The sequence below is a fragment of the Chroicocephalus ridibundus genome, chromosome Z (assembly GCF_963924245.1).
Source record: "Chroicocephalus ridibundus chromosome Z, bChrRid1.1, whole genome shotgun sequence".
NCBI lineage: Eukaryota > Metazoa > Chordata > Aves > Charadriiformes > Laridae > Chroicocephalus > Chroicocephalus ridibundus.
Window position 1 is genome coordinate 82,548,256 of NC_086316.1, and position 22,903 is coordinate 82,571,158.

Here is a 22,903-nt window from a genome sequence, read left to right on the forward strand (position 1 = left end):
GTCTGCCTGAACTAATTAGATGGGGAGCAGACTGCTGGGGGTTGTGTTTTGCTCGAAGGAGAGAGCAGACTTTGCTGCCGGGGTCCTTCTCCTCCTCCCCTGCATCCTCCTCATCTGCTCGAGCCTCCCATTCCTCCCGCAGCAGCTGGAGAAGACATGAAGCCAGGGGTTGCAGGTATGCGTATGAACTTCCCTCGTCCCCTGGCGTGGTTCATTCTGGATTTGTTGGTAGTTTCTGCATCTTTAATATTCGCATGGATTAATCTCCATTAATCTGCAACAGATTTTCTGTTTTAGTGGGGTTTGCTTCTTCAAACTAGTTTAATGACTGGTACCCTATTGCCTTTAAATCTGAAAGAAAAATAAAAGCGGGAAGACCTTGCTGTGGTTGGAGGTAGCTTTGGACGCAGCGTTGCAATTTATCCACTGAAAAATTCCTGCAATGGCCTCACTGAAGCAGGAGGATGCTTCTTCCTTGGGTGCAATTGCTATTTCATGTCAGAGAAGTTTCACATGAGTGACTTCTTGCTGAGACATCTCCTACGTGCTTTATAATGTGGCTTGTGTTGCTCAAGGACAGATGGCCCAAAATGCACCTGTATATTTAGGAGTTTTTCTTTCTTTCTTTCTTTCACTCCTTCATTCAGTAAGTCACCTGGATCCTGTGCAAATCCATACCTTATGTGGGCTGTCCCATTCCTCCTGCAGACTACACGTACGCAGGGCTGGCAGCAGGCTGGAACCTTTTGGGACAAGGGGTGGGCTCTGCCCCCTGCCTGGCTTCCAGCCAGCAAATTCCCCATATTTCTCTTGCAAGTAATTCTTCTCTGGGTCTGCTGGGATTTGGGAAGGCTGAATCATGGGATGAGCGCATGGGCAGGCTCTGTGAGTGCTGTTGGGTTGCAAGCCCGGCGCTGAGATGAAGAGCTTGGTGGGAGGCTGTTTTGGGGAAAAATTTCCAACCCTGTAGAGTTACCTTCAATCCCCCTCCCAGCAAATGGGAATGTGGTTCAGAGGGAACAATGGGTGGATCCCTGCCCCAAGGAAAGAACAGAGGGCTGGAGCACGACTCCTGTGAAGACAGGCTGAGAGAGTTGGGGTTGTTCAGCCTGGAGAAGAGAAAGCTCTGGGGAGACCTTATAGTGGCCTTCCAGTACCTGAAGGGGGCCTACAGGAAAGCTGGGGAGGGACTCTGGTTCAGGGAGGGGAGCCATAGGACAAGGGAGAACAGTTTTAAACTGGAAGAGGGGAGATTCAGATGAGATATTGGGAAGAAATTCTTTGCTGTGAGGGTGGTGAGACACTGGCCCAGGTTGCCCAGAGAAGCTGTGGCTGCCCCATCCCTGGAGGGGTTCAAGGCCAGGTTGGCCGGGGCTTGGAGCAACCTGGTGTGGTGGGAGGTGTCCCTGCCCAGGGCAGGGGGTGGAACTAGATGATCTTTAAGGTCCATCCCGACTCAAATCATTCTGTGATTCTGTGACATTTTCCTAAAGTAACATCTGCAGATTCCTCCTCAGGCCACGTTGCATGACCCTAACCCAACATCATCCCAGCTCCCTGTACCGGTGCAACGTTCCCATACCCGGCAGCTCCCCGCTGCCTCCTGCAAAAAATTCAACCCTGGAGACAAAGCATTCAGATAACGGCACAAGCTGGACAGTAGCCCGGTGTCCCACTAGGGATCCTCCGATGTCTGGAACTGACCATATGAGCAAAATCACTGCTATTTCTCTCTACTCCAGCTGAGGTGGACTTTTGAAGGGCGGCCAAGCCCTTGGGCTGGGGGTGTGGGGAGTCTCCTTGGCTTTTGGCCAGTGGAAAGTAGAGCAAAGTCTGAGTTTGGGGTAAATCTGAAAGTGCTAAAATCCCAGCAGATAGCTGAAGAAAACCAATGTTCACCCAGGGGCTGCTTAGATAGCGCTGGGCTGCAATAACTGCCTGAACTCTAGAGAAGTGGGATGTCACAGGGGCGCAATTAAAACAGCAATCCATACTCAAAACATTACCGACATTGATTAAAGAGCTCGGGGAATTTTGCCGTGTTTTAACTCTTCCTGAACAGCAAGCTTCATATGCCAAAGATCGAATAATCTGGCGCTGAGAGTCATCCCCGGAAATCTCTGGCTGCAATGCTGGCATTGTGCTGGGCGAAGGACATTGATCCTGTTAAAGAGCGGATATTTAAAAGGCAAGATATTTGAGAAATGGCATTGTGAGCTGTGTGTATCTATAAAAAAAAACCTGCCATCATTCAGTATAAGCTGCTGTTCCAAAATTATCGGAAGGTAAGAAAAAAAAAGTCCCACACATTTTTCTTTTCCCATTTTACATGCTTAAGCCAAAAAAAAAAAAAAAAAGGCTTATGAGATTTAAGCTATTTATTACCAAATAAAACTACATCTGGGCCGTGTCTTTCTGTGCCAAGTTTTGGCCTCCTGAGAGCACAAACATAGAGAGTTACGAGCCCCTCGAAAATAAGGCTGATGATGGAAACATTGACTTAGTCTTAACTCTCTCAGGGATGCCAGACGCTTGTTGGGGTATTTCAGAAGCTGGTTACAGGGAAATGAGATGCTGCCTGTGATGTGGAGACGTACCTGCAGCATCCCACCTGGTCGCTGCCAGGCTGCCTGCAGCCCTGCAGGATATTCTTGATGGAATAAGCAGGAACCTAGTTTCCTATTCCCATTGTGGTGGAAAAGTGAGCCCCTTGCCATCAGCCTCCTTTGACTTCGGCAGGAGGGGGAAATACCCGCAAGCGGGTGGTTTTTCATGCCGGAAGGGACAGCTGTTATCACCTTCTCCATCCCAAAATTAATTCCTGCCCAAGTGAGGGGATGTCCTTTAGGAAACCATCCAGCCCGGGCTTTACCTTTCTGCTGTGGGGACACAGGTCTCCTGCAGTGCCTCCCTCCAGGGTGGTGCATGGCACCCTTGGGCTTCTCTCCAAGCCTCCTTCCTGGCTTTGGCATCAATATAAGGGGCTTATTGCTCCCAAGGGACCCCGCCTCCTGCTTTTTATAGAGCAAACACTTGTGCCTTCAGATGCTGCTGGGGCTCTGGGAGCTCATGGTTTGCCGATTACCAAAAATTACTTTCCTTCGGATAGCCTGCCACCTGCAAATAGGACCTGCATGGTTTTTCTTAGATGGATGGCTTTACATTTAGCCCTATAAAATACATATTTCTTGTTCTCTGGGTAGAGTTTTCCCTTATATGTTATTACAGCAGGGCTTAGCAGCACTAACTCATGCCAGGACCTCATGCAGAAATGTAAAGAACTATTTCCACATTGAGAAACTGACGTTTTACTTGTACTTAAAACACAGCTCACTCTCTCCTGGAGTGACACATACCTATAAAGTTTGGGATATTAAGTTTAATAGGGAACAGGCTTCCAGGATCTTTGATTTTTAGCTACAGACTTCTTATTCATGGAGCATAAAAGGGTAATTGCCAGAAAGTGGCACGGCAGGACTTGCGGTAGCTGGGGTTTTCCCAAACCTGAGTTCAAGTCAGTTCAGCCTAAAGCGCCGCTGAGCTGCCCTGACCCGTGCCAGCTCGCTGCCAGCATCTCATGCAGCTTCTCTTCAGCCTTGGTCCTTGGGATGGACCGTGGTCCCAGCTGCTGCCGCGGTGCTGGGGGTGCAAACAGGTCCCTGCACGGCACCTCCAACCAGCGCGCAGTGATGGTCTAACCTCCAAAGTCCTTTAGGTTAATTAAATGAAGAGGTCCAGTGGGGACTGGGAGCTTGCAGGAGCTCCACAGGTGCAAGCCCCCATGCTGAGGGCTGCTCTTGGACCAGCTGGTGAGCTCATGGGCTCAGGATAGGACCTTATAATGCTGTACTAGGACTTGCTAACTTTGTTGGATTTGCTGCATCCCATGGATCCACCTACCAAGACCATTTCTTCTCTCAAGAAATAATCTTAATTTTTTGTACCTTGGCATTTGTATGACGTTCCTGTATTCTGTATATTGTCACTTGGAAGAAGCGTGAACTGATGAACGGCTCCAGCCTTCTGCCTTGCGGTGTTAGGAGGGGCACTTTTTTGGTGTGGTTTTTGGGTAGTGTCTGAAAAAATGGAGGGGGGCAGAACAGTATATTGGCTTCCCTGGGCAGTGGGTACCGCAGATGCTGTAGTGTTGCCCTCCTGGCCCTGCTGAGGGTCTCCTGCAGCCTGGTAAATGCTGTGCACAGCACCTGGCATGTCTCTGCAAGGTTTAGGAGGAAATCCAGAAGGTGACCTGCAACGTGGGATCAACCGATCCCTTTGTAAGCAGATGTCCCATGTCCTGACTCTCATCCTTACCTCTCACCGCTACGAACTTTATTAGCCCTCAGCATTAACTGTGGCAGTAATGACATACCCAGCACTTGCCACCTCCCTTTCTTTAATAGCCAGCCTGACTTCTTGCTGCTCCCCAGGGCTGCACTCTCTCCGTGAGAGCAGACAGCTGGTTTTGGTGGCACATTTCTGCAGATGTTAGGAGAAACAAAACTCGGAGCTGTGCTCGGCTGTCAAAAAGTTCTGGCTTTTTGTGGTTGATTTGCCGGAGAGCCAGCAAAGAAGAAAGGCTGGACTGCAAAACATCCAGCCTGATGTGCTATTCCCAGAAAGGGTGAAACACTCCACCGGCTTCCCAAACCCGCCCCTCAAATCACTGCCACTCACTCTGGAGCTGTGTGGACGTGTTGGGTGGCATCTCCCACCTCCGGGCTTAAGCCGCAGGTAAATAAATCCAGCAGGAAAACCCAGCTGGTTATTACAGTCCTGTTTAAAACACGGGGTGGGGGCAAAATCAAGGCGTGCAAAATGGAGATGGATGGGATTGATGCAAGTAACCCCTCCCCAAAACATCCTCCTCTATGTTTGTAGGACAGGTTTCAAAAGCTGCTCTCATCTCTCCTTAGCAGGGAGGTTTAAAGCAGCTCAGGCAAACTGTGCCCAAAAAAGCACCTTTCCCCCTCCTTGATGAGAGCGGTATGGAAATCGCTGGAAATCCCTATGGACAGGGTAGACAAGGTCCATGGAGGGGAGCGGGCTGGCACCAATGCTGCTGGTCCTCACCCCAAAGCTGCGGAGGAGGGAGGGGATGTTGGGACACAGGACTGGGGTGCTGCCGCTGCACCCCCACAGCCTTGCGGGGCAGAGCAGTCCCATCCCCTGGGCTGTGCCAGGACTGGGGATAAGCCCTGGATTCCGAATGCCTGCGGGGTACGGGTGTACTGAAGGACTCTGCCCCTCTCTGAGCCGTCGTGGCGTGGAATGGGTTGACGCTGAGCAGATGCAAGTTTGAGACCCTGTGGTATCACGAAGCCATTTGCCTAAGCAGAGACAAGAAACAGCTGAGAGCATTGGCTCTTCCCATTAATGCCTTTTCCGGAGAAGGGTTAAAGTTGCATTTGGATTTTAGACTCTCCAGGTCTGGCAGCATTTGGCTGCAGGGTTTTGGTTTGGGCTGTCACAGAATTAAGAGGCTTCGTGAGCGATGCAGCACAACACTTGAGAGCCTTCCAGGTCCTTGCAATATCTAGCTGGGTTTTTTCCCCCCATGGTTTTGGCTTTTTTCCCCCCATGGTTTTGGCTTTTTGCCTATTTCTGGATGTTCAGCGTATAGTTACTGGTAGGAGGGAGCTGCTGCAAGCCCCCCAGCCAGTCATTAGGAGCAGTTAAGAGTGTTTTGAGGCAGGTGTTGAGCACTTCCAAATGTCTGGGGAGGGCTTTGGACACTGTGAAAGCAAGGAAGCCTTGGAAACCCAAGTATTGAATTTCCCTTTCCAAACAACTGGCTGCAGCATATCGCTGCCTGTCAAAGTCGAAGGCTCCTGCGTGCACAAGTCAGCACGTTTTTACATTCCCAAGGGCAGGGATAGGGGTGGCTCCAAGTGCTTCCCCATTGCTCTCTGCAGGCAGAGCCAAGTAACAGACCGCTGTCACGTCAGGATTTTTTTTCTTTTTAAATTGAGGATGAATTCCTTCCCCTTGTTAATTTTCCCATTTCCAGGCTGGGGACTAATTCATGTTGCTATAACACCTTGTTAGTAATGTATAACTACAAAAAGATGAGCTTTCTTACCTCCTTTGACCAAAGGGGCCCCTGGCCCCTTCCAACGCCCTTGTCAACTTTTTTTTTTTTTTAATTGGGCTAACAGTCCAAACGCTGGTGAAGAGCCGTCGAGCACAGGCACAGGTTTATTTTCCCAATAAACTGGGTAAATCTCCAACGCTGTTTGCCTTCCCCATCGTACGGCACGTAAAATGGGCTTGGGTTACACATAGGAGCTGGCTGGGGTGATGGTGGGGGAGAAGGGGTGGGTGAGCACCCCGGGATGCATGGCTGATGGGCCGAGCCCTGATAATTGCCTTCGAGTTCAGGTACCAGCCAAATCCTCTCTGCCCTTGGCAGTGCTGGCGTTTCGCTCGGGCATAAGCCCTGCGAACGGCCGAGCAGCCCAAAAATGCTGGTGAGACCTGAGATGTGACCCCTGCTTTTAGAGCAGGATTTGAGGGTATAAGCGGTTCCTGTCGACCGTTCCTTCTCCGTCCTTTCCAATGCCTTCAGACCAAAAAGAGACAAAAAATATCACAGGGGGGTTTTGCAACATCTCCAAAGCTGGGTTTCCTCCAGCGCCCTTTCCTGGCACACACACACACAGAGCTGGGCCCAAAACCATGAGAAACGGGACAGTTTGGGGAGGAAGATCTGGGCTGGGTGGGAAACATCATGCCAGGCTGCTGGGGCCACCCATCCCTCCAGGCATGAGAGAGCCTGGGACGGGAGGAGTGAAACTGGGGCCATTAAATCTCAGGAAACATTTTCTTTCATCGTGATTTGGCTTTTTTTTTTGTGTGTGTGTGTGATGATCCAAAAATCATAAATACACCCTTGAATGCCGTACATGAGAATAAAGCTATAATTAAAACAGAGTGCGAAGTATAAAAGCAAAAAGACGGATTTAAGTGTAGCAACGCTGCCGAAGTGTTTCTCCTTCTTCCTCGGAAAATATTGCTGAATTCAACACATTCCTGTGAAACATCATCTTCAACAAAACTTTTTTTTTCTTTTCCCCCCTGAAGCTAGCGGGAAAGTGTTGCAGGATAAAACCCCTCAGCCTGTATAAACAGCCGTCTCTCTCCTGCGATGGATCCAGGCTGCCCAGCTGTATCCCAGCACCAGCTCTCGCTGCTCCCCATCCCCACCGCTCAGCATCCCTTCAGCCCCGACGTAAATATGCTGATAAACGCTGGTTGTTGCCAGTTGTAAGAGGGTTTTTGTTGTTGTTGTTGTTGAATGCTGAGCCTAGGCTCTGGAAGGAGTCCCACCTTGGCTTTTTTTGGGTGCATCAGGGCTGCACGTGGCTTCACCCCATGGTGTGCAGGAGAGGAGATGCTCCTCTCAGTGTTAGGGACCGTGGGCGTGTGTATGGGCCTGTGCCCCAGCCACGCAGCAATTAATGAGAGGCTTCGTTAGGGTGAGAGGATGTTGAATGGGGATTGTACAAGCAGGCAGGGGCAATCTGCAGTCTCCGAGATCTGTGCTTATGTGTTTTTCAGGATGAGCTGGGCTGTGTTTTGCCGTCCATAGAGGCAGGGTGCAATAAGGGCTATTGGGTGGCAGTGACCACTGAATGGTGATGAGGGAGCCCATCTCAGCTCCGGTCCCCTAAACCCCTTTGCAGCCCTTTTCCATCAAATGTACAAAACTCTGAGCAGGAGGATGAAAAAACCTCAAAAACCTCATGTTTCCACCCAGGACCCAACCATGCTCCACCAACCACCATGGACCAGCCCTTTGCCCACCACCAGGGCTCCATCCTGACTTGGTCCCTGTCACTGCACAGCCTGGCCAAGCGAATAAGGCAAATGAAAACGCTCTTTATCCATCTCTAACGTGTGCCGGGGCTGCTCCTTGCCCGGCCACGGGCTGTTGCTGGGGTCTGCTACCCGTTGCATGGCACTAGACACGTGGGACGGGATGTCAGGCTGCACCCTGGGCTGGGTTTGAGCCGGCTGCCTATTAATTTTGGCACAGTTCTTCCCCTTTGCTAAATGAAATGAGAAAGCTGTTGGGGAAGGTGCTGAAAGCGAGACAGATTCCTTCCCGTCGGATACATTTTTCCCAAATTCTTTCCTCCTCCTCTTCCATCCTCCCTGCCCCAATCTCCTCGCCCTGCAGTTTGGTGTCTTATAATTGGAGTGAGACGGCATGTTACCTCCCTCTGTGCAAGACCGCTAGGTTTTTACGCAGCTGAATATACCATGGGTTTGGCTTGGGGGTTTATTTGTTTAATTTTTTTGTTTTGTTTTCCAGGTGTGTTGTCACCCCTCATTTCCTGTTAACAAGTCAATTTAACTCATTTAGCAAGGGTATATTCACAAATAATTTGCAAAGGGTTAAGACGTGGTTGACAGCGCCAGGCAATTAGCAGCTTGTTTGTAAAACGCAGTCCTTCTCCATGTGCCACGTGAAGCAGGAGCTGCTCCCGCAATTTATACTGTATACTATCGGGGTGGATGCTAACTTCCCACCGCGCTCCTGTCTCCAAGGGGAATTTTAATGCACATCCAGGGAAACAAGCTGCAGGCGCCTGGGCTATTAAAAGCCTGGCGGGCTCTGGTTTATGGGGTTTATCTGCCATCCCAGGGCAGGAGGAGGGGTTGTGGGGGCTCTAATCAGGGCAAAACGGCCGAGAGGTCGCGGCTCCAGACCCTTGCCCCGCTCCGGCTCAAGGGGCAGATCTTCCGTGCCTGCAAAATCTGTCAGTGAGTGAAGGCAGGGCTCTCTGGGAGCTGCCGTCTCGCCTCCCTCTCTGCCGTGATGGGATCGAGAGGTATAAATAGCCCCAGCCTCCCTTCTCTCCCCCTCAGCTCGCACACTGACCGCCAGTGCCTCCGCAAAGCCGGCCAGGTTGCCTTACCCAGGGGAAAAATTCACATGCATCGCAGGCAGTTTAACAGCATAAGGCAGGTTTTGTTTTCTTTTCGGAGGTGGCGGCGCTCCCTGGGCTGCAGCTGTCTGCTCCAGATCCCTATCCCCAGCGCCAGCTCCGGGCCTCATCCCGTGTCCCTTCCCAGTAGCCCAATCACTTCAAAAATATCGCTGCCACGAGGAAAGGAGGTGGAAATGAATTGTTCTGCTGTCTGGGTTTTTCTTTGGATAAAGCCTCTAGCATCCCCTGTCTCTCTGCAGGGTTTACCCGGGGGCTTTGCATCTCCGATATGGGTCGGTGTTTAATGAGCACATGGATCCCTCGAGCCTTTCTGGGTGAAATAATGGTGGAGGGGTAAATTTGTATGTGCATATGCATAGTCAAATCCTGACTGATGCTAAAGGAGACTCCCCGGTGACAGAAATACCCAGTAAATTTCTGTGACTCGGTCACATACCAACTTGCAAAAATATAAGAACTTGTCATTTACGGGGTTCACCTAGGGGAACAAAGGAATTGTGAGCATTTCGTTTAATGAAAAAAAGTCCAGGCTGCTTCAGATAATGTGTAGAAACAATAAATATAACCATAGAACTGAGGAAAAAAAAAAAAAACCAAACCAAAAAAACCAAAAGAAAAAGGGCCAGGGCACCGCTGAGGTGTGTGGCTGTGGGCAATAGAGCAGACCCAGCTCCGTGGGGGTCCTTGGCGTTGCGGCGCGAAGCCGCAGCCTCTTTCGCGGCAGCGGAGGTGAGACGGACCGGTTGGGGCAGCTGCTGACCTGCACTCGTGTTCTGGCAGTGGTAGGAATTAGTGAAGCCCCGATTCCTTCATCCCTGGTGCTGGCCTTGGCTTTGGGATGTGGCAGAAGAAGCCGAGGGGGGGTGGGTGCAGCACCTATCAGTGTCACACAAGTCAGGGAGGTGTTGCTGGTGCTCACCTGAAAGCACAAGGTGGATGGGGCTTCCCTGACCCATGGTCCTATACCATCATGCTGTGCCATAGACTCTTTGGGGCAGGCTTGGCCCCAGGCATGTCAGGGGCCACGTCGCTCCTCTTTTCCACCCTGCAGGGAGCTTGCCCAAGACCCGTTTCACATCTCCACCAGATTCTACCTTTGCATCCATATGTTGTCACTTTTTAGAGCTGGATTAGCCAGGCTCAGGCATTAGCTGCTTTTGTGGCTTAGCAGAGGCCAGGGGGTTGTAAGGCAACAAGGGTTGTCCAAGCTGGGAGCGTGGGTGGGTGGCAGGCTGAGAAAGACAGTAGACCTTGCAAATGTCTCTGGTCAACAGAAGAGCATGAGGAACTAATATGGAGATGGGGAGGAAAGGCAAAGAAGGGGGGGAAACACGCCCCTGCTCCGTTTAGGTCCTTGCATTGGGACAGAAGTCTCTGATCAGTGTCCAAATTACATTTGGCCTCAACCAATGTGAGACTACACAAAACTGAAGTAAGCCGTCTGCTTTACTAACACAGAAGTGACGCATTGCTCATCTCAGAGCCGCTGATCTGATGTTGCTCTGATCTGTCATCATCTGCCACAGCAACAGGATTTAAATGAAAGTAAGAAGCAACAGGACCAGAAAAGAAGTATTTCTGGCTGGTGGGCAGCCTGACAATGAGCCCAGAGAAATCAGTCCTCCGTGGCTCCAGAGATGAGCAGCTGGAGCTACTCATGCCACCCGGAGGAGCACATCAATGAGCCTCAGGCAGCAGGACAGACCCTGTCCTCCTGACCATCAGGCTGGACATGGGAACGAGTGTTTCCAGGTCGCCCCCAGGTCAATAGCCTCTCAGGGCTGGTGAGGACTGAATTGCCTCTGCAGCAAGGACACTGGGCTTCTCTCTCCCTCTTCAGCTGGAGGAGACAAGTGTTTGCTGCAAAAACCACTGAAGCTATTGAACCTGTTAGGTGCCCTTGGGGTAGTCCATAAATAACCATCCAAGATCTGTCTGACCCCTCATCCTGCAAAACTGAAGTATAATCCTGCTGTAGGATGAAGACCAAAACTCTGGAGCTCATTGAGTGGGGAGAAGGTCTCTGCCTTGCCAATCCCAGAGCAACATCGCCTTCCTGCAGCCACCACTGGGGCAGGTGGTGGGAAATGTGGCTCATGGAGGATGCAATTAGTGGGAGCTTGATAGGCATAGTTTCCAACTTCATCGTCTTTGCTGCAGAAATGTCCTCAAAGCTTAGGTAATGAAAATGTCAGCCCTGCCCTTGCTCTGGGGAGTGAAAACAAAAGATGGAGTGGTGTATCTGGACTGGCTTTTAGTCATGGATTGCTCTCTGCTGTGTCAGACATTACTGCCCAGGCAAAAAGCAGATTAAATCCCTGAATCATATTTTCTTGAAACATTTTATGGGCAATGCTTGTTTCTTCCAATGCAAATGTGACCTAGAACCCAACTGTGGCTTGGGAAAGAGAAAGAAGAAGTGCTAACGGAGTAATCATTAACAGACACTGCTAATGCGAGATCCTCCATTACGTTGCATAGGGTTGAGTGTCTGCGAGCCAGCTTCTGGTGCTGGTCAAGGCGAGTTACGTGGAGTGAGGGTGCTCAGCTGGTGTCAGCAGGGTGACGCTGGATTTGCCTAGTGTACGCAAGGTCAACATGTGGACTTGGAAAGTGGTCTCCACCAAGGCCCCTTGTGGCTATATCCGATGAACAGAAGAGGGTAAACTTGCAAACAGATAACTCAGAGCTTGAATGTTCTGTTGTGCACTGTTATTTGCTTGCCAGGGCTTTCTGGGGTCCAGCAGTACCATGCTTGGCAGGGACTGTCTCTTTGTTGTGCAGGCTGGTTTGGTTATGCCGGCTGTATGATTTGATGACTGCTAATAAGCATAGATTTGCTGAAGTATTCCCCAAAGTCTTTGCTTCGCTGTCAACATCCTCATCAGCAATTGGATTAGTTGTAGGGAATGAACAATTACAGCGCAAGATAGTGAATTATGTTAAGACAAATTGATGGGGTTTGTTTAATCATATGGTCTCGGTCACATTTTGATAGCATTTTTCCTATGGAGGGAAATGCATCATTGCATCAGTAGGTACCAGGAAAAATACTAAAAAATGCTTGTTTTAATTGACTGGTGCCTCAAAATAAGGCAAATCAACCCTCTGTGCCAAAACAAAATGGCTTTTACTTTAGGTTACGTTGGCTCTGCACAGGCCCTGCAACCCTTCCTGCCCAGACACCAGACACAAAGTTTGCACTTTCTGGACCTCAGGGAAGAGTATGAGGAAATTCCTTGCAAGGACTGTCTTGATGTGGCAGGAAAAATTCAAGTCAAAACTTTCAAGACGATCTGCCCACCCCGTGCTCTCTAGTTCATCATGGCTTAGGCATTAAAGGTCCTTCAGACGTTTTGCTAAATCAGGCTAAGGCCTCCCAACGTACAGCAAAAGGCTGGAAATCCTTGGCCAAGGTTGCACCAGGCATCAAGAGAGGAGAGAGATGCAGAGGATGAGAGACTGGCTTTACTTATGTGCTACAAAATCCATTCCAGTAAATGTGGGGGAATATCACTAAGCTTCATTGTCTTGTATCCTCCTAAGCCAGTTTTGTCTGAAATACAAGCAAACTGCTGCCTGGTGGGATGGGCTGGTGTGTTTGGGTGTGCAGGAGGATTGGCACGTTGTCTTCAGGTGCCGTGAAGACCTGGAGGTGTAAAATGGCTCACCCGTGACTTGCTGCAGCTGTTTTCCATTGGGAGGACCCATGGCCATCAGAGGTTGAGCAATTCACCATGACTCGCTCTGCAAGCACCCAGCAAACCCAGCAGTTAGGAGGCATCTCCCTGTGATTGGGGTGTTGCTCAGCTTGAGCAATGGGCAGCACAGGATCCCTATTTAATTACTCAGCCTTTGCCTGTAGGTGGGGTGTGGTGAACTGGGACCAATGGCAGCAAATACAACTTGCAGTACTGGGGATGGGGTACACGGACGGTTCACGGGTCTGGGTTTGCAGCTCCCTCTTTGGGGAACAGTGTATCTGATCCCACCTCCTCTGGTATTAATTAATAGGGTAGACAAATAATGCTGTTATCTGGCAGCGTGAGAAATGATCGCCTTAAAAAGTTCTGTTGGGTGGCATTTGTTACTCACTGCCTCTCAGAAAGGCTCTAGGGAGGATTAGTTGTATTTAAGAGACGTTATGTGTAACTACTTATGCACAGTTTTGAAAACTTCTCCTTTCTGTAAGGTCTTCTCCTGTTGTTTCTCTTCCTGGCATCTGGCTTTCTTTGTGCACCTCCCGTGTCCATACGGACGTGAACAGAAAGTGGTCAGGGCTCCCCGAGCTGCTGGGATGGGCTGGCCCTGCCTGCTGGCGGAAGGGAGATGTAAGCAGAAGGCATCTGGCTGAAGAAGGCATCATGGGCACGTCTGGCCTGTGTCTTGGGATGACGCTCAGTGTCTTTTGCTGCTGTTGTTCCTGGATTAAAAAAAAAAAAAAAGAGGAGTTTTTAGGGAGATGAGATGTTCAAAAGACTGCATAAGAGGTTAGGTGTCCTATCCTGAAGCTAATCCTCAGCAAAAAGGTGTTTCTAATAGTCTCATTCGAGTCTCATCCTTCACCTCTGAGCTGCCTCTCTCCCTAGTTTGAGCCAAAAAATTTTCTGTGATGCCTGTAAATGCTCCGGGAATGTAGGAATTAACATGCCGGATTGGGCCAAGGGCCTATCCAAGCAAGGATCTTGAGGGAGGTGCAAGCCAGTGCCAGATGTTTTGCAAAAAGCCTCCCCTACGGATATCTTTCACACCTCATTTCTTCCTCATTCCCAACAGTTTCATGGCTGGTCTCACAGCAGTCCGTGTTGTGTTTCCCGCAGCCACTCTCTCCCTGCACGCAGCTCACCAGGACGGGCTATTGAAGGGGCTCAGCAAAGACCCATGGTCTTAATCCCGGCTCTCAGAGGTGGAAGGAGTCTCATCCATGTCCTGCAGTCAGCAAGGGACACTTTCTTACAGCAGAGATTATTTCCTTGCCTATGAAACATTTTAAGACAGGCGAAGAAATACCTTGAATTGCATGGAAAGTCTGTGAGGTTTGAAAACTTTGATGAGCTCATAACCCATGTAAACATATTTTAGAAAACACTTTTTTTTTTTTTTCCTTTTTTAATATGTCAAGGCTTTTTCATAGAATCACAGAATGGTTAGGGTTGGAAGGGACCTTTCAAGGCCATCTAGTCCAACCCCCCTGCCGTGAGCAGGGACATCTTCAACTAGATCAGGTTGCTCAGAGCCCCGTCCAACCTGGCCTGGAATGTTTCCTGGGATGGGGCATCTCCCACCTCTCTGGGCAACCTGGGCCAGTGTCTCACCACTCTCAAAGTAAAACATCGCTTCTTATATCTAGTCTGAATCTACTCTCTTTTAGTTTAAAACCATTACCCCTTGTCCCATCGCTGCAGGCCCTGCTAAAATTGTTGTTCTTTTTCTCTTTAAGACAGGCAAACCAAAACAAGCTGAAGCCGTTTTCATCAGTATACACTTCATTTTGGAGCCAAAAAGTCGCTTTGAACCCAAACCCATGTTTTGGTTCTAATGTTTTTTGGAGGAGAAAAACCACTAGTCAAAATCATCATTTTTCCGTGGAATTCATATTAACTGACCTGTTTTCTTTTTTTAAATCCTTCTGGCAGAGGAGAGAAAGAACTGTTTGCCCAATTCTTGCCCTGGATGGGCAGCCACCAGGCTGGGGTGCCCTGGCCACCGCTGGCCCTCGTGACGGCCGTGCTCTTCTCTTCCAGGTGCTCCTTTTCAAAGGTCTCAGCATCCCCATGCTACCTCCTGCCGGCACTTCCACCTGGGTCCCCAGCCTCAGCTCTCCGCCGACTTCACCCTGCCTCACGCGGTGCAGCCCCAGCCGGGGCTGACCCCCCACATGGCCCCCGCGCACCAGCACAGTGGTCCCCTGCACCAGCCCCTGGCGCCGGTGCCAGCCCTGCCCTTCCAGGACGTGGCCGGACCCTCCTTCCTACCTCAGGCGCTTCACCAGCAATACCTCCTCCAGCAGCAGCTCCTCGAGGCACAGCACCGCCGGCTCATGCCCCATCCCAGGTAAGGGGGTCTTACTCTTCCTAAAGGACGCTGAGAAGCTACAACAGGCTCACTTCAGCGAAGCGGTTTCTGCAAAGCCCCATCAGTATGCGCTGGTAACGTCGGGTTTTCTTCACAAGTTCATCTGTGTACCCCTAAAATGCATCCACCAGAAGGTGGTGCAGGGCAGGTTGCACCTGCAGATATGTGTTTTGCATGACGATCCATACCGTGCTCATCTAGTATGTCCCAAGGTCGCCTATCATAAGCAGGACTAGAGCAGTGATCGTCCCCCTGTATTCGGCACTGGTGAGGTCCTGCCTCAAACACTGTGTTCATTTTTGGGCCCCTCATGACAAGAAAGACACACTTTGAGCGTGTCCAGAGAAGGGCAACGGAGCTGGTGAGGGGGCTGGAGCACAAGTCTGGTGAGGAGCGGCTGAGGGAGCTGGGGGTGTTCAGCCTGGAGAGAAGGAGGCTGAGGGGAGACCTTCTCGCTCTCTGCAGCTCCCTGAAAGGAGGGGGTAGCCGGGGGGGTCGGTCTCTGCTCCCAAGAAACAAGAGATAGGACAAGAGGAAACAGCCTCAGGTTGCGCCAGGGGAGGTTTAGGATGGATATTAGGAAATATTTTTACACTGAAAGGGTTATCAAGCATTGAAACAGGCTGCCCAGGAAGTGGTTGAGTCACCATCCCTGGAGGTATTTAAAAGCCGGGCAGACGTGGTGCTGAGGGACACGGTTTAGTGCTGGTTTTTGTCAGTGTTAGGTTGATCGTTGGACTTGATCTGAAAGGTCCCTTCCAACCTAGGCAATTCTATGATTCTGTGATTCCATTCTTGTAGGAGAATTATGGTAGTAACACCTTGGTCTTGCAGTCAACCTGTTCTGCGTGGCAGAGAGAGCAATAGACTACGTGCACAAGCCACCTCCATGTAGCTGCTGTTTCAAAACCATGTAAAAGACGGTATCCACCTCTTCCAACAGGTTTTGCACGTGAAGAGCTTGCTCCTCTGGGTCTAGGTAGCCTTCCCAGATCTATGAGGGAAAGATGCCATTGACCTGCAGCACGTTCAATCATGGAAAGCAGCCTAAATTCAGCCTGGGCTGATGACTTCAGAGAGAATTGCTGTAACTCAGCAGCGGTGGAAGTGGATGCCTGGCCTTGTCCTGATTGTGTTTCTTGAGAGAGGGGTTTAGATAGCACGTAGGAGAGGAGTGCTTTTTTTGGAAACATATGGAAGCTATTTGTGGGTTGTACCCATGGATCAAGAATCAGAGGATGAGTCTTTGCGATAATGCTTCATTTGGAAAGAATGCTATAGACGGAAAACACTTTCTTTCCATACACTTTCTGTCTGAAAATTGTGTGTTCTTATCCTTGTTTTGTTTTACATAAGCTGGATTTTAGGTGGATTTAATGATTAGTTAATAATTGGGTAGCAAATATGTGCAGGGCTGAGGCACTGATGATACAAGTGTTTATCTCTTAGTCATAAGCTGAATTAAAATAAAAGCAGGGAGCACAATTCCACACAGAAGCTGCTTTGGTAAACGCTGTCAGTGTTCCGTTTGCGAGTGGGTTGTGGTGTGGAAATGGGCAGGGACGCCTTGCCTGGTCCCACAGCCTGTCTCTGAAAGCACAGCTGCATTGGAGGAGGGTGTCAGAAACATTACAGGTGTGGGGCATGACGTCCCAGTAATGGGATTCTGGGTTGCGCCTTTAAAAGTGAAGCCTCTGAGCTGTGGCTGCAAGAAAAATTCTTTATCTAATAGTTCCCTGCTCCATTTGCTCTAGTGTTTTCCCGTAGATTTACTTTGCCGTGGCTCCGCTGGTAAGCAGGGACTTGATAAGGAGCAAGGGGTATGAGCCTGTTTGTGGTGCGAACGCTGCTTGTGCAGCCACCTTGTCTCTCTCCAGATGTGAACGCCGATCAAGCAGGACGTGCTCTTCCCCTGAGTAGTTCAAATGGGCAATAATCACAAAAAGAGGCTCAAATCCTTAGAAAAACCTTGCTGTATTTTCTACCACTTTCCTTTCCCTGCCTGCAAAGGCAGCCGAGCCAGGGGAGAAGGAGCTGGATCCCAGCCTGGCCTGTCCATCATCCAGAGAAATGTTGGCAAAGGCCAGCGAGAGTAAATTCTGCTTTCAGTTACTCCTGAGTAATCGTGTTATGAATGAGGTTCCCCAGGAGTTTATGGACTGCACGGGGAGGCGAGACAACGTGCAGCTTCTTTACGATGATGGATAACGGCTGAACCAGGGAGACGTTTTATCTTGTGTGTTGTTTATGGCGCTGACAGTGGAGAAAAAGCAAGTAGTGCAAATGGCACAATGCTTCTAAGGAAGAAGTTGTTTGGTTTCCTCTTTTTCTCTCCGTGTTGCCACCAAAGAGCATCTCCTGTAACCTGAGCATATGTGGATGGTGCAGGGGCTGAGTTGGAGGTCTGCCTTATGTCCGTGGTGACCACGAGTAAATGACATTGCTCTGGGTTCCTCCTCCCATCATCCCTGACACCTGCCTGGGCTCTTTTCTCTTGGACACATATTCACAAGCCCAACCGTTTGGGCTTTCGCCTTGTGTATTGACACGAGCTCGGAGCAGGAGCCGAAGGTACCAGTGTCCCCTCCATGGCTAACTCTCTTGCTGGTCTCCTCCTCCCCGCAGGCGGGCTCAAGAGCGCATGTCCGTTCAGCCTCACCGCCTACACCCCAGCTTTGACTTCAGCCACCAACTGCAAACTCCACAACCCATGGGACCCCAGCCCAGGTATTTGGCAGAAGGCACAGACTGGTAAGTCTTCCACATTTCCCTTGTGCGTTGAATGAGGTGGTTAAAAAGTCCTGGGGAGGCTGCAAGGTTGGTGAATGTCATCACGGATCAATGCTTTCATGAAAGCTAATGGTGCAGCTCAGCAGATACAGTGTGGGGAGCGTGCAAAGGGAAGACTCAACTCTGGGAGGGCCATGGGTGCGTGCTAAAGCCTTTATACATGTATATGATAACATCGAGGCATCCATATTGCCCAAAACTCTACATCCATGGATGTAGAGCGCAGACATTAGTCTTCCTCCAGGGGCTTTTCCTGCTGCAGGGCACAGCCAGGGTCTTTTTCCTGTAGACCAACGTCTCTGCCTGAACTAGATCTTCTGCCGACCACCAGGCACTCAAAAAAAAATAGCCACAACTTTTTCTGTGGTCTAAATTAGGGAGCATGGTGCGGCCCTGCCCCGCAGGGTGGCGTGAATGAATTAATAGCTGTTAATCGTTCTCCCACTGTAGTGTTCGATACCCTGGAAAAGCTGAGCAGAGAATTGATCGTTTCATTTTCAGAGCAGGTTTTGAGCTCTCATGCAGTTAATGAGGTACTGGGCACTGCTTGGAAGAATAAGAAAATAAAAACATACTTCTGAAGAGCTGCTTGTTAGCTGAGCAAAGTCCATTCTGTGCACTGAGTGGAAAAAATAGCATGTGAACATGTAATTAGAGACAATCGCAATGTGTATGCACAAGGGGACCGAAATAAAATGTCACAGGAAATCTTAATTATGGCATTTCCTAACATCTGAGCACTTCGCTCTGCAAACGGAGAGTCCTTTCAACACAGGGGGAATGTGTTCCCCCTCCGGGGTAATAACATGCAACCTAAAATATGGCCAGATCCTTCTGCCATTTTCTTCTCAGGTGTTCCCATTACTGGCACCACTGCGAGCTGAATTTGGCCGGGATGACATTGTTCAGATCAGTTTGCAAAGCGGTTCACGTACCATCTGGATAGAGCCATTCTTTCTGCCTCTCTTTCGGCGCAGAGCGTTTAATTATAATCATTAGAAGGATCTGATAAAACACTGCTTTACCTTCCCCTCCTCCCTCCCTCCTTTCCCCCCATGTGTTGCTCCATCACCTCGTAAAACCTAAGGAGAGGGGATGACAGAAATCATACACTGTGTGTATATATTTGGGTGACTCACTTCCCCTCGGGGCACACGTACAGTTTTGCCCAGTGACAGATATAAAATCTTTCCTCTAATGTGTTACTACCGCACGAGCAGCAGCGGGGCTGGCTCGGAGGCAGCAGGTGTAGGCACCGTCGCGGGAAGTGGGGACAGAAGGAAGATCTGAGGGTGATCAGTCATCTCGGACAGCCCAACCTCGATGAAAATCTTCTGGTGAAGAAGAAGTAAACTCACATTCGGTTCCTTAAATCATCTTCTGCATATGCATTTAGCGAGCATCATCCAACCTGCTACCTGGGTCCTTAGCTTTCACTTTTTGGTTTTGTGTACCATAGGCATCCCAGCTCTTGAACCTCACATCTGAGCATGAAGATGCTGTCCATGTAGCACAGGCTAGAAGGTGATGGTTGGTTTTGGTTTTCTGCAGTTAATATGCTCTGCTTGTTCACTCACAAACCCTGAGAAAACACCGTTCCATGCGGTGTTCTGCTGTGGGCCCTTCTGTGGACCCACAGCATCACTTCGGGAGCCTCCATATCCGATTTTAAGGCACTAGACGCACCGGTGCGCAAACAGTTCCGCAGTGCTCTTATGGCAACTACTCATGCAAGTTAACAATGGATGTTCCTCTTTGAGTGATCCTTTCGGTCCTTGATCTCAAAGCACTCTGTGGATTATTGCATCTGTTTTGCAGACAGGGAATATGGGAAGGCAGGGACAAACCGGTCAATGCATCAGGCCAGTGGCAGGGCTGGGAATGGACCCAGTTTCCTCGTTTCCAGTCGAGCCTTCCATCCACCTAGGAACAGTCTGCATCAATTGGATAAATATCCAAAATTGTGACACGGGAGCTGGAAAATGCCCAGTCCTGTGGATTCTCACCCTGGTTGTGCTCCTGCCAGTCGCCTGCTGTGTTTTATCTTCTGCCAAGTTTTGTCTGCTGGCACCTGGCTAGCACAGGGCCAGCAAAGACAGTCCCTCTCTTGGTTTCAGCTTGGTGTGGGGGTCTTATTAGGGGGTTCTAGAGTACTGGAGCTGCTGCCTGGTTCACAGGCTGTTCCGGGTAAAGGATTTCTGCATTTGCTGTTCCCTCACGTTCGTTACCTGCTGTTGGGCAGAAGCAGTCCCACAGCTGCTGGAGGACACGTCTGGGTTGCTCCTAACAAGCCGTGGAGCTCGCTGCCGCTGTCCTCTGCCCAGGGGAAGGGAAGTTCGAGGCTGAAATGGGAAGCCACCCCTGTGCTCTAATTAGCTTAGCTTTGGCAAATGTGAAGACAATGGTTATTAGAGCGCCGGCTTTTGTAATTATGCTAAAGTGAATGACGTTCAAAGCACTTGTTTGCTGAGGGACCCTTTGGCTGGAGAGACGAGGGATCAGCTAATTGGATTACAGATGGAGATGTTGTGTTAGGTCTCCTCCCGCCCCCTCCACACGGCGCGGGGACGGAGTTGCAGTTTGTCTCCGTGCGCTGGATTGGGCAGAGCTGTGGCACTTGCCGGGATCTTGGTCATATGAAGTCCTGGGATTGAGCTGAGTTGTTTTTCTGGGGGGACGAAGCACCCAAACTCACCAGCTCTGTTTGCCTGGGCCAGGCTGCCTGCGGGAAGTGGCACCATCAGGGATGTCCTGCTTCATTGGCATTGGCCCGCTGGCTGTGTGACACCATTTGCTACAGCAGTCTAATCCAGAAATGTCTTAAAACCTTTACATTTTCTGTGCAAACAGCAGCTCTGGAGTTCCCCGAGGCTGGATTCAGGCAAGGTGCAGTCTCCCTTGTCACCCCAAGTCCTACCATGACCTGGGCTGGGAGACCTCCAAGGAGTGCACAGGCACATCAAAAAGCCCCCAGATGGTTCCTAGCTGACTCCTAACAACTACCCAGAACGGTTCATCAGTGTGTCCCCTGACTAATTTGTTGTATTCCTGCAAAATATTCAAGGCAAAATGTAATTGTTTGCAGTGATGGCAGCACAGGGAGGACCTGGTCTGGTCGGGTTGAGTTACTGAGCCTGGGCATCAATTGGAGCCACCAAAATGCTCTTGCTTTGAAACTCGCAGGCTGCATCTCTGCAGCTCTTGACCCCGGCTAACACAAATGCTAACTGGCACAAAAAACCACCCTCACGCTCCTTCGTGAGGGCTTGGTGGGCATTGGAGGAAACTCCCTTCCAAGCAGCAGCATCACCCCAGGCTGAGGGACCCACAGCAGCCCAGAGCCCACCAGTGGAGGTTGCCCTGTGGGCATGATCTGACTTGCTCTAAGCCATGCCATCGAAACCGTGCGGTCAAAGCCGTATCTTCATCCTCATGCCCACAGGGACCTCAGTGTCGATGCGGGGCTGACTCACGCCCAGTTCCAGGTCCGGCCGGTCCCTCAGCCCTATCAGCATTACTTAGCTACACCTCGGATGCACCATTTCCCCAGGAGCACATCCTCGACACAGATGGTAAGTGAAATGCTTTTACCGAGAAATGTTTTATGCATTGTCTGCCAGAAGGCAGTCAAAATAAAGGCTGCTATCTTTCTATCACCTGTCTTCTGCGAATCCCACTTATCTCCGGCCGTGGGAGGGAGTGTCTGAAAGGATAATGTTGCATCATTGCACTCTGGATTAGAGAAAGGAAAGAAAAGCTCAGCTGCTCTGGAAAGATTCAGTCCACCACAAGCTGGTCTGCAAAACCTGGGCAGGATGTGAGAGACTCAGCAGTCATTACGAATAACATTATTAATACTGGAACAAATTGCGGGCTCCCTGCATGAAGAAGGGTCGGCCGTGTGTGGCTCCCTGTCCCTCAGCCCTGAGGACCGTCCCTCATCGCATCGTTGCCCTTGACGCCGTCCGTAAAGGTTTTGCATGACCTCTACACAGGTGGAGGTGGGGTCTGAGGAGAAGACGGGCTGACTGGGGTCATTTGCTGGGTGCTGCGTTTGGAGCAGAGCCATGCAGAGCACCGCTAATCCTTAAAGCATCCTCAGAAACCTTGCCGCGGTTTTTTTTTTAATCTCGTGCCCATAGCCAGACCCTGACACCTGCGTACTACAGCGAGCCTTAAAGAAATCAAAGCTTGGATGAAGAGAAATCCACCCATTTAAAAATATATAAAATCCCTCTTTAAGCTAATCCATGTGGAGAGCTTGGAACCGCGGTGTTATAGCAACAGGAATTATTATAACAGATAGTTTATTCAGAAGAAGCGCATGTTTTTAGTTATCATTTATAGGAGATCTATTTAATAAAAACTTTTTTTTTTTTTTTGTTATTAAAAGGCTTCCATTGGGGAAGGTGTCAGTGTGCTCTTTCACTTTGAATTTTTAAAGCACTAAATTTGAATCGGGGTACACGAGGGATTTCTATATGCAAGTAGATGCGGCTTTATTCTTCTCCCTCACTTCTCGCAGGTTGTTCACGAAATCAGAAATTACCCTTATCCTCAGCTCCAGCTACTTGCTCTTCAGGGACTGAACCCAAGCAGGCACACGTCCGCTGTGCGGGAGAGCTATGAAGTACGTCTCTTGGGAACTGGAATTGTTATTAAATTTTTAAGTGCTGGGATTCTACGCAAGCTCTAGCATAAACTTGTAAGGCTGTTTTGTGGCATGCCAGCGGCACTGAGTCTTGCAGAAATTTTAATAATAACTGGGAGGCAAAGGGGTTGGGGGCGGTGGGGGTTGGTAAAAGACGGTTTACTCCAGGGTGCCCGGTTCTGGCTCGGGTTGACCCTGTCTCCCTTCAAGTCTGTGAACAAAGTGCTCCAGTTCTACAGGGCTTTGCTTCCCAGCCTGTCAAATGGAGCTCAAATTCCTCCTTAATTTCTGAAATATTGGGTCTCCAGCTCTCTGCCTTTGAACGCTTAGTTATTGGTCCAAGAACCAGCAGTCAGATCCACCATCAAAGCACAACTGATTTGATGAGGTGGTGAGCCCCTGGCCCAGGTTGCCCAGAGAAGCTGTGACT

General features: G+C 50.0%; 1 protein-coding gene across 2 annotated transcripts in view; it reads left to right on the forward strand.

Moving 5' to 3' along the window:
* The window catches only part of ARK2C (arkadia (RNF111) C-terminal like ring finger ubiquitin ligase 2C), a 49,863-nt gene that overhangs the window by 21,164 nt on the left and 5,796 nt on the right, over positions 1 to 22,903 (forward strand). For both annotated transcript variants that reach the window (XM_063320919.1, XM_063320920.1), the window contains exons 2-5: positions 14,702 to 15,011; positions 17,658 to 17,783; positions 21,265 to 21,394; positions 22,348 to 22,452. In XM_063320919.1, coding sequence (XP_063176989.1) covers positions 14,702 to 15,011; positions 17,658 to 17,783; positions 21,265 to 21,394; positions 22,348 to 22,452 — 671 coding nt within the window. The remainder of the gene's footprint in view (positions 1 to 14,701; positions 15,012 to 17,657; positions 17,784 to 21,264; positions 21,395 to 22,347; positions 22,453 to 22,903) is intronic.